Below are 13,253 nucleotides of genomic sequence, written 5' to 3'. Positions count from 1 at the left end.
CTTTTGGTTCCAAAGTGTGTTAATTTTGTTGCATTTTGGAAGGATTTTTTGCTGGGTATAAGTAACCAATTGGCAATTATTTTCTTCCAGTACTTTGAAGATATTTGGTTCCCATTTTTTATTTTGGCAAGTCAGCTATCAGTCTAATTGTTCCTTTAAAGGTAATACATGTTTTTTCCTCTTGCCTTTAAGATTTTCCTTTTTGTCTTTAGCAGTTTTTTAGCAGTGTTATTTGATGTGCTTAGGTCTGGTTTTCCTATTCTTAGGGTTTACAGAGTTTCTTAAACTGTGGCTTGTTGTCTTATTAGTTTGGAAATTCCTCAGCCATTATGTTTAAATAGTGTCCCATTTTTTTCTTTTCCTTCTGAGATTTCAGTCATGTTTGTTAGACTTTTTCACTATGTCCCATATGTCACTTGCATTCTTCCTATTCTTTACCTTTATTCTTTTTTGAGTTTGTGCTTCAGGTCTTATTTTCTATTGACCTATTCTCTAGCATAGTAATCTTTTCTTCAGTCGTCTGATTTGCTATTCAGCCCTTCCATTTGGGTCTTAATTTCAGTTACTGTATTTTTCAGTTCTAGAATTTCCCTTTGATTCTTTCTTTAGATTCCATTTCTTAATGCAAATTCCAATCCGTCTTCTAATTTCTTGAATACGTTAATCAGCTATTTAATTTTTCCCAATTGTTTATTTTGAAAAATTCATAACTTGAAAGAATTGTATAGTGAACACTGATTCATGATAAGCCCTTCTCAAATTGCCTGTTCCCATTTGCTTTCTCTCTTTTTTCTTTCTTTCTCTCCCTTTTGGAAGTAAATTGCAGATTTTATAATGCTGTACCCCTAAACATTTTGACATATAGCTCGTAAGAACAAAGACATTCTACTAAACTAAAACCATTGTCACATTAAAGAAATTTAACATTGATATACAATAATATTATCTAATATACATTTCATATTCAAATTTGCCAGTTGTTTCAGTTACAGATGTCTAGCATTTTTTTTTTTTTTTTTTTGTGGTACGCGGGCCTTTCACTGTTGTGGCCTCTCCCGTTGCGGAGCATAGGCTCCGGACGTGCAGGCTCAGCGGCCATGGCTCACGGGCCTAGCCGCTCCGCGGCATGTGGGATCTTCCCGGACCGGGGCACGAACCCGTGTCCCCTGCATCGGCAGGCGGACTCTCAACCACTGCGCCACCAGGGAAGCCCCAGATTTCTAGCTTTTTAAAAATTTTACTTTCCCTAATCCAGGATCCAATCAAGGATAATGCATTGCTTTTAGGTGTTGTGTCACTTTAGTTTCCTGGGGTATTTTTTTTTTCCTTTTATGATAATGACATTCAAAAACAAATCCAGGCCCATTTTGTCTTTAATATGACCAACTCGCTATTTTGCTTTGTCTGGTTGTTTCCTCATGATTACATTCAACTTAAACAGTTTTTGGAAAAATACTACATGAACGAAAAATTGTTGTTTTCAGTGAATCACATCAAGAGTCACTTAAAATCTCTTTGTCCCATTATTGGTGATGTTAAGTTTTATCATTTTGGTTGAGACATCACAGTTATTTTAGTCCTCATCTGATAATTCCGTTATCTAGACAGGTTATTTTCTATTGTCTGTTTCCATCCCCAACCCTCCCTTTTTTGCTTTCATTTGATAAATACTGGATATATTGTTTATGAAAAGTTGAAGAGATAATAAATGATGTTTTTCCCCTGAGGTAATTTCTTTTGCTTCTGGCAGGTCTATATGATAGGACCAGATCCCTTTAGTTTGTGAAGGGATTGAGCAGATTCTAAACTGTGTGTTTCTTTTTTGTAAAATATACATGACATCAAATTTACCATTCTAACTATTTTAAAGTGTACAACTCAGTGAGAGTAAGTATATTCATGTTGTTTTATGACCACCAACACAAGCAATCTCCAGAATTTTTTTATCTTCTACAAGTAAAACTTTGTACCCATTAAATGATAACGCTGCCCATTCCCCCTCCCATCAACCCTTGGCAACCAAAATTCTAACTTTGTCTCTATGAATTTGACTACTTCAGGTACCTCATGTAAGTGGAATCATACAATATTTGTCCTTTTGTGTCAAGCTTATTTTACTAAGCATAATGTCCTCAAAGTTCATCCATGTTATGGCATGTAATGGTACTTCCTTCCTTTTTAAAGCTGAATAATAGTCCACTGTATGTATCTGCCACATTTTGTTTATCCATTCTTCTGTCAATGAACATTTGAGTTGTTTTCAACTTTTGGTTATTGTGAAATATGCTGCTATGAACATTGGTGTATAAATATCTGTTTGAGTCCCTGCTTTTGATTGTTTTGGCTATATACCCAAAAGTGGAATTGCTGCATTATGTGGTAATTTTTTTTTTTATAATGAATCATTTATTTACCTTTATTGACATCTTTATTTCTTCTTATAGCTAAGTTACTAGCTGGTGTTCTTTCATTTCAATCTTCAGGACTACTCAGTAACGTTTTTTCGCAGTGCAGGTCTAGTGGTAACAAATTCCCTTATCTTTTGTTTATCTGGAAATGTCTTAATCTGCCTCACTTTAGAAGGACAGTTTTGCCAGGTATAGGATTCTTGGCTGACAGCTTTTTTTTTCTCTTAACACTTTGAATATATTAGCCCACCGCCTTCTGAACTTCAAAGTTTCTGATAACAAATCTGTCCAAAATCTTATCAAGGATCACTTGAATGTGATGAATTGATTCTCTCTTGCTGCTTATTATGTGGTAATTTTATTTTTAATTTTTTGAGGAACTGCCATACTATTTTCCATATTGGCTGCACTATTTTACATTCCCACTAGCAATGTGCATTGTTACAATTTCTCTACTCATCAACACTTGGGGTTTTTTTTTTTTGTTTTGTTTTGACCATGTTGCAGCCTGTGGGATCTTAGTTCCCTGACCAGGAATCAAACCCATGCCCCCTGCAGTGGAAGTGCGGAGTCTCAACTGCTGGACTGCCAGGGAAGTCCCTGCCTATTTTTTTAAAAATTATTTTATTTATTTTATTTTATGCTGCATTGGGTCTTCATTGCTACACACAGGCTTTCTCTAGCTGCAGTGAGCGGGGGCTACTCTTCTTTGTGGTGCGCGGGCTTCTCATTGCAGTGGTATCTCTTGTTGTGGAGCACGGGTTCTAGGTGCGAGGGCTTCAGTAGTTGTGACACGCGGGCTCAGTAGTCGTGGCTTGCGGGCTCTAGAGCGCAGGTTGAGTAGTTGTGGTGCACGGGCTTAGTTGTTCGTGGCACGTGGGATCTTCCCAGACCAGGGCTTGGACCCATGTCCCCGGTGTCAGCGGGTGGGTTCTTAACCACTGCACCACCAGGGAAGTCCCTGTGCCTAGTTTTAAATTGGGTTGTTTGGTTTTGTTGTTGTTGTTGTGTTGTAGTAGTTCTTTATATATTCTGAATATTAACCCCTTATCAGATACGTCATTTGCAAATATTTCCTCCCACTCTGTGGGTTGCCTTCTCATACTGATTATATCTTTTAATGATGAATAGAAGTTTAAAATTTTGATGTAGTCCAATTTATGTGTTTTTACTTTTGTTGCTTGTGGGTTTTTTTTTTTTTTTTTGGCTTTGCTCCGTGGCATGCAGGATCTTAGTTCCCTGACTAGGGATCGAACCCCATGCCCTATGCATTGGAAGCACAGAGTCCTAACTACTGGACCACCAGGGAATTCCCTGTTGCTTGTGCTTTTGATCCAAGAAATCATTGCCAAATTTAATGCACATATAGCTTTCCCCCCATGAGTTTTATAGTTTTAGGTCTTACATTTAAGTTTTGATCCATTTTGAGTTCATTTTCGTATATGATGTTCTGTTCTTGTTGAAAATCACTTGACCATATATGCACGGATTCATTTCTGGGCTCTCTATTCTGTTCCAGTGGTCTTGTGTCTGTCTTTATGCCAGTACTAAACTTTTTTTTTTTTTGGTGGCAAAAACACAAAATATGAAATTCAACCTCCCAACAGTTTGCAAGTGTACAGAGCAATATTTTGCAAGCATACAGTGCAATATTGTTGACCACATGCATGTTGTGTAGCGGATCCCCCTGAGCCCCCCACATCCTACATGACTGAAACTCTGCATCCACTGAACAACTCTCCACCTCCTCCTCCTAGCCCCTGAGTTTGACTACTTTAGATAGCTCATGTAAATGGAATCATGCAGCATTTGCCATTTTATGAGTGACGTATTCTACTTGGCACAATACCCTCAAGGTTCATCTATGCCTTTGCAGCACATGACAGGATTTTTAAGGCTAAGTGATAATCCATTAAGACTGAATGGATACTCCATTCCATGTATGTATCACATTTTCTTTATCCATTCATCCATTGATGGACATTTAGTTTGCTTCCACCTCTTTGCTTTTGTGAATAATGCTGCAGTGAACGTGGGTGTGCAAATATCTTTTTGAGATGTTATTTTCAATTCTTTTGGGTATATATCCAGAAGTGGAGTTGCTGGATCACATGTTAGTTACATTTTTAATTTTTTGAAGAATCTCCGTACTGTTTTCCATAGTGTCTGCACTATTTTATATTACCATCAACAGTGCATAAGAGTTCCAATATCTCCACATCCTCACCAACATTTATTTTCTGGTTTCTTTTTCTTTTTTTTTTCTTTTTTTTTTTTTTGCGGTACGCGGGCCTCACACTGCTGTGGCCTCTCCCGTTGCGGAGCACAGGCTCCAGACGTGCAGGCTCAGCGGCCATGGCTCATGGGCCCAGCTGCTCCGCGGCATGTGGGATCTTCCCGGACTGGGGCACAAACCCGCGTCCCCTGCACCGGCAGGCGGACTCTCAACCACTGCGCCACCAGGGAAGCCCTCTGGTTTCTTTTGATAGTGGCCATCTTAACAGGTATGAAGTGATATCTGATTGTGCTTTTGATTTACATTTCCCTGATGACTAGTCATGTTAGCATCTTTTTGTGCTTGTTGGCCATGTTTATACATGTCTTTAGAGAAATTTTTTTTTCAAGCCCTTTGCCCAATTTAAAATTGGGTTATTGGTTTTTATGTTGTTGAGTTGTAGAAATTCTTTGTATATTCTGGATATTAACTCCTTGTCAGATGTATGGTTTGCAAATATTTTCTCCCATTCCATAGATTGCTTTCTCACTCTGGATTTTGTGTTGCGCAGAAGTTTTTAGAGTTTGATGTAGTCCTATTTGTTTTATTTTTGCTTTTGTTTCTTGTGGTTTTGTTGTCATATCCATGAAGTCATCATCAAATCCAGTGTCATGAAATTTCTTGTCCCCCATGCTTTCTTCTTGGAGTTATAGTTTCAGGTGTTACATTTAGGTCTTTAATCCATTGTGAGCTAATTTTTGTATATGATGTAAAATGAGAGTCCACTTCTTTCTTTTGTCTATGGATATCCCTTTTCCCAACAGTATTCATTGAAGAGACTCTCCCTTCCCCATCTTATAGTTTTCTCATCCTTGTTGAAGATGATTTGTCTATATTTTCGAGGGTTTATTTATTGGTGCTCTGTTTTTTCCCATTGGTCTATATATCTGTCTTTATGCCAGTACCATACTCTTTTGATTGCTGTGGTTTCATAATAAATTTTGAAATCAAGGAAATATGAGACCTCCAATTTTGTTCTTAGCTGTTTGGGACCCCTTGAGATTCCATATGAATTTTTCGATGAATTTTTCTCTTTCTGCAAAATAAGTCCTTAGGATTTTGATAGGGATTGCATTGAATCTGTAGAGCACTTTTGATAGTATTAACAACTGTAGTAAGTCTTCTAATCCTTGAACCCAGGATGTCTTTTCATTTATTAGTGTCTTCCTTAATTTCTTTCACAAGTATTTTATAGTTTTCAGTGTACAGCTTGCTTTATTCCTGAGTATTTTGTTCTTTTTGGAAGCTGTTGTATATGCAGTTTTCTTAACTTCGTTTTCAGATCGTTCGTTGTCAGTATATAAAAACAACTGATTTGGGGGTGTTGACTTTGTATTTTGCAACTTTGATGAATTCATTTATTAGTTCTAACAGGTTTTGGGGAATCTTGGGGGGTATCTACATATAAGATCATGTCGTATATCAACAGTCATCATTTGACCTTTTCCTGTCCAATCGGGATGCCTTTTATTTGTTTTTCTTACCGAATTGCTCTGGCTAGAACTTCTAATACTATGCTGCAGGAGTGGCAAAAGTGGGCATCTTTGTCTTGTTCCTGATCTTATAGAGTTTTGAAAAGTTTTCAGTCTTTGAACATTGAATATGATGTTCATTGTGGAGTTTTCATATGTAGTCTTTACTACGTTGAGACAGTTTCCTTCTTTACCTAGTTTGTTGAGTGTCTTTATCATGAAAGGGTGACAGCTTTTGTCAAATGCTTTTCTGCATCAGTTGAGATAGTTATGTGGTTTTCCCCCCTTTATTCTGTTAATATGGTGCATTACATTGTTTGATTTTTGTATGTTGAGCCACCCTTGCATTTCAGGAATAAATCCCACTTGGTCATGGTGTATAATTCTTTAATACACTGTTGAATTCAGTTTGATACTATTTTTTTGAAGTTTTTTTTCCATTAGTATTCATAAGGGATATTGGTCTGTAGGTGTTACTTTGTTTTTTGGGGTTTTTTTTGCAGTACGCGGGCCTCTCACTGTTGTGGCCTCTCTGGTTGCGGAGCATAGGCTCCGGATGCACAGGCTCAGCGGCCATGGCTCACGGGCCTAGCCGCTCCGCGGCATGTGGGATCTTCCCGGACTGGGGCACGAACCCGTGTCCCCTGGATCGGCAGGTGGACTCTCAACAACTGTGCCACCAGGGAAGCCCCTGTAGGGTTTTTTTTTCCTTGTAGTATCTTTGTCTGCCTTTGGTATCAGGGTAATCCTGGCCTCATAGAATGAATTCGGAAATGTTTACTCCTCCTTTTCAATTTTTGGGTTGAATTTGAGAAGGATTGGTGTTAATTCTTCTTTAAATGTTTGGTAGAATTCACCAGTAAAGCCGTCTGATCCTGGGCGTTTCTTTGTTGGGAAGTTTTTGATTACTGATTCAGTCTGTTCACTAAGTATAGTAATATAGTCTATTCAGATTTTCTGTTTCTTCTGGATTCAGTCTTGGTACATTGTATGTTTCTAGGAATTTGTCCATTTCATCTGGATTATCCAGTTTGTTGGTGTACAGTTCATAGTATTTCCCGTAATCTTTTTTATTTCTGTAAAGTTAGTAGTAATGTCCCCACCTTCGTTTCATTTCTTTTTGCTTGGTTAAAATCTAGATAAAGGTTTGTCAATTTTGTTGATCTTTTTGAAGAATCAAATCATGGTTTTTCTGTGTTCTATTTTATTTATCTTTGCTCTAATGTTTATTATTTGCTTTCCTATGCTAGCTTTGGGCTTAGTTTTTTTCTTTTTTTCTAGTTCCATAAGGTATAAAGTTAGGTTGTTGATTTGAGATAATTTTTCTTTTTTTAATTTAAGTGTATAGGTATAGCTATAAATTTCCCTCTTAACACTGTTTCACTGCATCTTACAAGTTTTGGTATGTTGTATTTCCATTTTCATTTGTCTTAAAATATTTTCTAATTTCCCTTCTTTGACCCATTGGTTGTTTAAGAATTGATATTTAATTTTTACATATTTGTGAAATTTCCAGCTTTCCATCTGTTAATTTCTAGTTGCATTTCATTTTTGATTGGAAAACATACTTTCTGTGATTTCAGTCTTTCTGCATTTATTAAGACTTATTTTGTGGCCTAACATCTAGTGTATCCTGGAGAAGTTTCAGCCTTTTTGAGGTACATTTCCTGTTTCCTGCACTGGGTCCCAGCTGAAAATCTGGACTATTTTCCAGGCCCCCTCTTCCTTGGCAGGCTCTGAATTCTACTTTTCATCTCCCCAGTCTCGTGTGACTGCCCAAATCTCTTCAGCTCTTTAGCCTCTTGTCTTCTACTTTCAAACAGGCAAATTCCTTGTGGAGAAAGGTGGAGCCACATATTAGGCTGAACTCTCTGGAATCTGTGGCCTCATGTTCTGGATGTCTTGGTAGTTCTGATGTCTTCAAACAAGTTCTTTTTGATATTTAATCAATTTTTTTCTACTTTTTTTTGGCTGGAATATTGGTGTACAGACAGCTAGTGTGGTAAAAACAAAGTTGAAACACTTGATGAATGCTATGAACGCTAAGGCTTCAGGTATAAAACTAATTCCTGTATGTTAAAAGCTTCACTATGCTTTCCAAAAAAAAAGAGTGTAATTTAAAGTTTTACAAAAAGGATTTTATGATATCATCTGCATCTTTGTTTTTTAAATGTATATCTTGGAGATACTTCTATATTAGGGCTACAAATCTATATTTATTTTTAAAGACAGTTCCAAAGGACATGTTAAAAAATATTCAAACATCATCAAAGGTGCTTGAAAAAGAAATCTTCTTTGCATCCCTACACCCAAGTTAACAGTTCCGCAGAAGGAAATATTTTTTTTGTTTTGTTTTGACTTTTAGTTCTGCCCTTCATTTTTGAGATCTTTACTTTTAAGGAGATAGAAATGTTTGTCAGAAATACAGATAATAAGAATGATATAATTGGTATTTTTTGCTGGTTTCTGCCATTCAAATTAAAGCACAACATGACACTGTACCATCAATGAACTTTTTCACAAGGGTTCTGACCTGGTGGGTTGACAGTTAGATTTCACTAGGGAGAAAGACTTCATACTAGTTTAATTTAATAGGCAATATTGAGTTTTGTTTGTTTTGTTCTATTTTGTTTTTTAAACACAGATACAGGAAAACCACACAAAACAAACGTATAACTTGGTGAATTAAGGTAGGTCTTTGAGTGTCTTTTAATCTGCAGGTTCTTTCTCTCCCTGTTGTGTTGAGGAATCTGGGCCTTTTGACCTGTTGAGTTTCCTACAGTCTTGATTTTGTTGATTACATAGTTAGGATGCAGTTCTGCTTTCCTCTTTATTTCCTGCAAATTGCCTCCTAGATCCAGAGGCTTAATGAGATGCAGATTTGATCCTCTTGTCCTTGTGGTGATGAATTTGAGGAAATTTTTGAGCAAGGTTCTGTGAATGATTCTGCTCCAAGAGGCATCCATTTGGTGGATGGGTGGTCTGGAGGTTCTAAGATGGCTTCACTTACATGCCTGACACTCTGGTAGGAATGGCTGGAAGGCTTGACTTAACAGGGCTCCACTTGCTTTCCATGTAGTGTTAGGTCTCTTTACATTGTCTCTCCAGCGAAGTCTCCATGTTGTCTCTCTACTAGAGTAGTCAGAGTTCTTAATGGTAAGCGTTAAAGAATATGTGGACATATATTAAAACCACCACAGTAACCAATGAATATTTTGGGGAGATAGTTTGTTGTATTTTATCATTTATCCATGAATCTTGCTTGTAGCAGTTATTTCTGGTGTGTTCTAATGGTGGTGATTTTCTATTTCCCTCATTCCTTCCACATTTATTAACTAGCATTCTTCTGTTAAAAAAGATGTCTTATATCCTGCAAATAACCTCTCCCCAGTTATTTATTCAGTTGTTATTCACATCAGTATGGACTCATGGATACTGTTTTATTTTTGAATTATAATCCAATACTGTCATAATTTGTTACGCCCAGGTTTTCTAGTTTAGGCCATTGGGAGCTTTTTCAGTTGGCTTCTATGTCCTTTGGACTTTAGGCTAGTTTTTATTTATTTATAATTTTTATTAATTTATTATTTTTGGCTGTGTTGGGTCTTCATTGCTGCGCACGGGCTTTCTCTAGTTGCCATGAGCGGGGGCTACTCATGGTTGCGGTGCACAGGCTTCTCATTGCGGTGACTTCTCTTGTTGCGGAGCATGGGCTCTAGGTGCGTGGGCTTCAGTAGTTGTGGCTCGTGGGCTCTAGAGTGCAGGCTCAGTAGCTGTGGCGCACAGGCTTTGTTGCTCCGCGGCATCTTTCTGGACCAGGGCTCGAACCCATGTCCCCTGCGTTGGCAGGCGGATTCTTAACCACTGTGCCACCAGAGAAGCTCCTAGGCTAGTTTTTAAAATGTTTTTCTGGCCTACTTTCTTTGTAAGCATGCTATTCTTCTCATTATCCGCACCGGCCCCCAGTTGCTATATATATATGGCATTTGAGCTTATTTATTTGAGCTTGTTTATTTGAACTTATTTATTTGAGCTTATTTCTTGTGAAATTAGTTTTTTGAACTTTTGGAAGGAGGCATAGTTAAGGATAGTATTCCCAACTTCATAGAGCTTCCTTTTCTCTTGTTTTCAGATAGTATTTACAGATACGGTAGTTTGATTTCTAAGATTTCCGAGCTTTGTTATTACCTTCTCCTTTTTTTCCTTTGTCTCTGTTGTACTTGTCCTGTATAGTATTGACTTTTCACAGCAGTTTCTCCTCAGTTTGGGGCCCTGCCCTGGCTTTTCAGTTTTTTGTTTTGTATTTTGGTTTTTTTTGTGGTACGCGGGCCTCTCACTGCTGTGGCCTCTCCCGTTGCGGAGCAATAGGCTCCGGATGCGCAGGCCCAGCGGCCACGGCCCACGGGCGCAGCCGCTGCGCGGCATGTGGGATCTTCCGGGCTGGGGCACGAACCCGTGTCCCCTGCATCGGCAGGCGGACCCTCAACCACTGCGCCACCAGGGAAGCCCACTTTTCAGTTTTAAGAGTGTATAGAGGCTAGATTGTTCCATCTCCTTAGACCTTGCATAGGCCTCTTTAACTCATTTGCTTTTGGATTGGGCGAAACCTTTTCTGTTTTCATCTACAGATTTGTTCCCTGTGCTTTCTAGTGAATACCCGTTGACTCTTGGTATTCTCTGCTCTTAGATCCATTAGATACCCTATTGTTTCCCTCTGCTTCTGCCTTTTACTGAAGTTGAAACAGGTCTTACAGATGTCACTGGCTTTTCCCCATCCACTTATATTTTGGGGTTCCTGGAGATAATTAGATAATACCTAGTTTTGTTGTAAATGTCTGTAGTGCTTTGGTTTTGCTCTTTAATTGCTCTGTTTTTATGAGGACATTTATGGTGATTCCAAGGCTGCTTATTTGCTATTATATTTTAAAGTATCAATTTGAGGGAGGTATATTTTGATGGCATATTAAATCGTAGATGTGCTTGGGTTACTGGTTAGATAATGAATGGCTAAAAACTGTGGCTTGGAAGATTTTTTGTGACAGTATGCTAGGGGTAAAAAGGACAAAAAATTAATAAATACATTTTATCTAGAAGGAAGTTAATGTTTCATGCTTGTTTTTTCACCAACTTATTACTTGATTAAAGCTAAGTTTTATGTCAATAGATATATCATTGTGAGTTTTAGAGTCTTTTCAGTTTACTTTGGGAACTGTGTCTTTTCAGTTTACTTTGGGAACTCATACAGGCCATTTCCTTGACTTGTCATTTATCTTTGGAAAGATCTTGAAGAATCATTGTGTATTACGTGAAGTGCTCTATATTCGTAAGAAATTGAGTAGGTAAATCTCTGATCTTTCTTTACAGTTGGCTCTGTTCCTGAATTGGGATTGAAAAAGATTTTCAGTCCATTATTAACAGCCCATTTTAGCCTGCTCCCACTCCCATGAAGAGGCCGTTTGGTATAGAATTGGATTAGAATTTATCGCTTGTTAATTAGTTGCCTACTTTATACTGCATGAGTTTGTTCCGAAAGTTATCTTTCAAAATAAGGTTTTGTTTTATAACTGTTACTAGCTGTTAGAGACCAAATTCTATGCTTTTGCTCTCTTTATTATTTCCATAGATGCTCCTGTGGAAATGATTTTAGTAGCATATACAGCACTGTGCCAAATATAAAAACATTAGAAAATAATTTGAAGCATGTGAAATAGTTTTTGTAGTTTTAGTCAGGTACTAAAGATTGAAATGTAGGTCTATTGAGACCAATATGAAATATATTCTCCTATTTATAGATATATTAAAATACCTTCCAGACTCAATTCTTAGAGTGAACAAAAGCTTACTTATTTTAAGTGGAAAAGAGAAGAAACATCCAACCTATAGATTAGGGTTGGAAGCTATACAGTGACATTTTAGTTTTAGTAGAAACTTTTGGGACATTTTTCTTTATACTCTCCCCCCTACACAATTAATAATTCTAGTCAGCAGGATTAGATCTGTTTATTCAGTTGATAACTGTCATGCCTTCCTACAATTAGAAGATTTTAGGTAATACTTTTGTTGAGCACGGCCTATAAATATATACCGTAGTTTGAAGTTTTGGCTGAATTAGTGGGCAATTTAGCTTGTCAGATGTTTCTTTCATTATACTTTGGTCTAAATAAGTTTGTATATGTATTGAGGTTGTATGGCATAAACGTTGTTTAGAAAAGTAGTTTTTAAGACTCTTTTTTTGTCTGATCTACTTTCAGGTTCATGCATGGGAGATTTCAGACCAGTTGTTACAGATCCGGCAAGATGTGGAATCATGCTATTTTGCTGCACAGACCATGAAAATGAAGATTCAGACCTCATTTTATGAGCTCCCCACAGACTCTCATGCCTCTTTACGGGACTCATTACTAACCCATATCCAGAACTTGAAAGACTTGTCACCTGTCATTGTAACTCAGGTAAATCCTATGCTTCTCATTAGGAAAATTTGTAAGACCATTTGGATTTATCAAGTCAATTTTGATTGACATTGCTTGCTAGCCCATGTGAAGTGATGTTAACTTTTTTACAGACTCATTGCTATATTCTTATAGGTGAATAGAAAGTGAATATTTAAATCTTTGTATTCATCTTAGAATTCATTTGATACCAAACTAACTTGAATACCAAAAAGTGGGGGAGGTGACACACACACACACACACACACACACACACACACACACACACACACACACACACACACACACACACACACACACACACACACACACACACACACCCCCCCCCGCTGTTAAAATTGTAGATGCTAAAGTATACTGTCCTGGGTCAGAAGTCTACATACCTGTCTTTTAAAAAAATCCTTTCTAGACTGATTGGCTAGTAAAAGTCTCATGAATGAAGTGGTGAACTAGAGCATCTGGCCTTTCCACCTTAGGTAGGGAAATACATTAGAAACGAAAACTAGAAGCTTCAGTGAGTACGTACTCACATGTGTTCTCTGCCTGGCATAGAAGTGTCTTTGCAGGGGAAGTAGGCTTTTGCATAAGCCTTCAAGATAAGACATGAAGAGAAGGGAAATGGCAGTCCATTACTTGAGGAGGGAGT

General features: G+C 37.6%; 1 protein-coding gene across 4 annotated transcripts in view; it reads left to right on the top strand.

Moving 5' to 3' along the window:
* Window positions 1-13,253, top strand: part of TNPO3 (transportin 3) — a 113,419-nt gene that overhangs the window by 46,543 nt on the left and 53,623 nt on the right. For all 4 annotated transcript variants that reach the window (XM_029234044.1, XM_029234047.1, XM_029234046.1 and 1 more), the window contains one exon: window positions 12,407-12,607. In XM_029234044.1, the coding sequence (XP_029089877.1) occupies window positions 12,407-12,607 (201 nt within the window). The remainder of the gene's footprint in view (window positions 1-12,406; window positions 12,608-13,253) is intronic.

Source organism: Monodon monoceros, unplaced genomic scaffold, assembly GCF_005190385.1.
Source record: "Monodon monoceros isolate NGI ecotype Baffin Bay Population unplaced genomic scaffold, NGI_Narwhal_1 Super_Scaffold_2, whole genome shotgun sequence".
In the NCBI taxonomy this organism is placed as follows: Eukaryota; Metazoa; Chordata; class Mammalia; order Artiodactyla; family Monodontidae; genus Monodon; species Monodon monoceros.
Note: the sequence above shows the minus strand (reverse complement) of the source record. Positions and strands in the feature narration are given on the sequence as shown.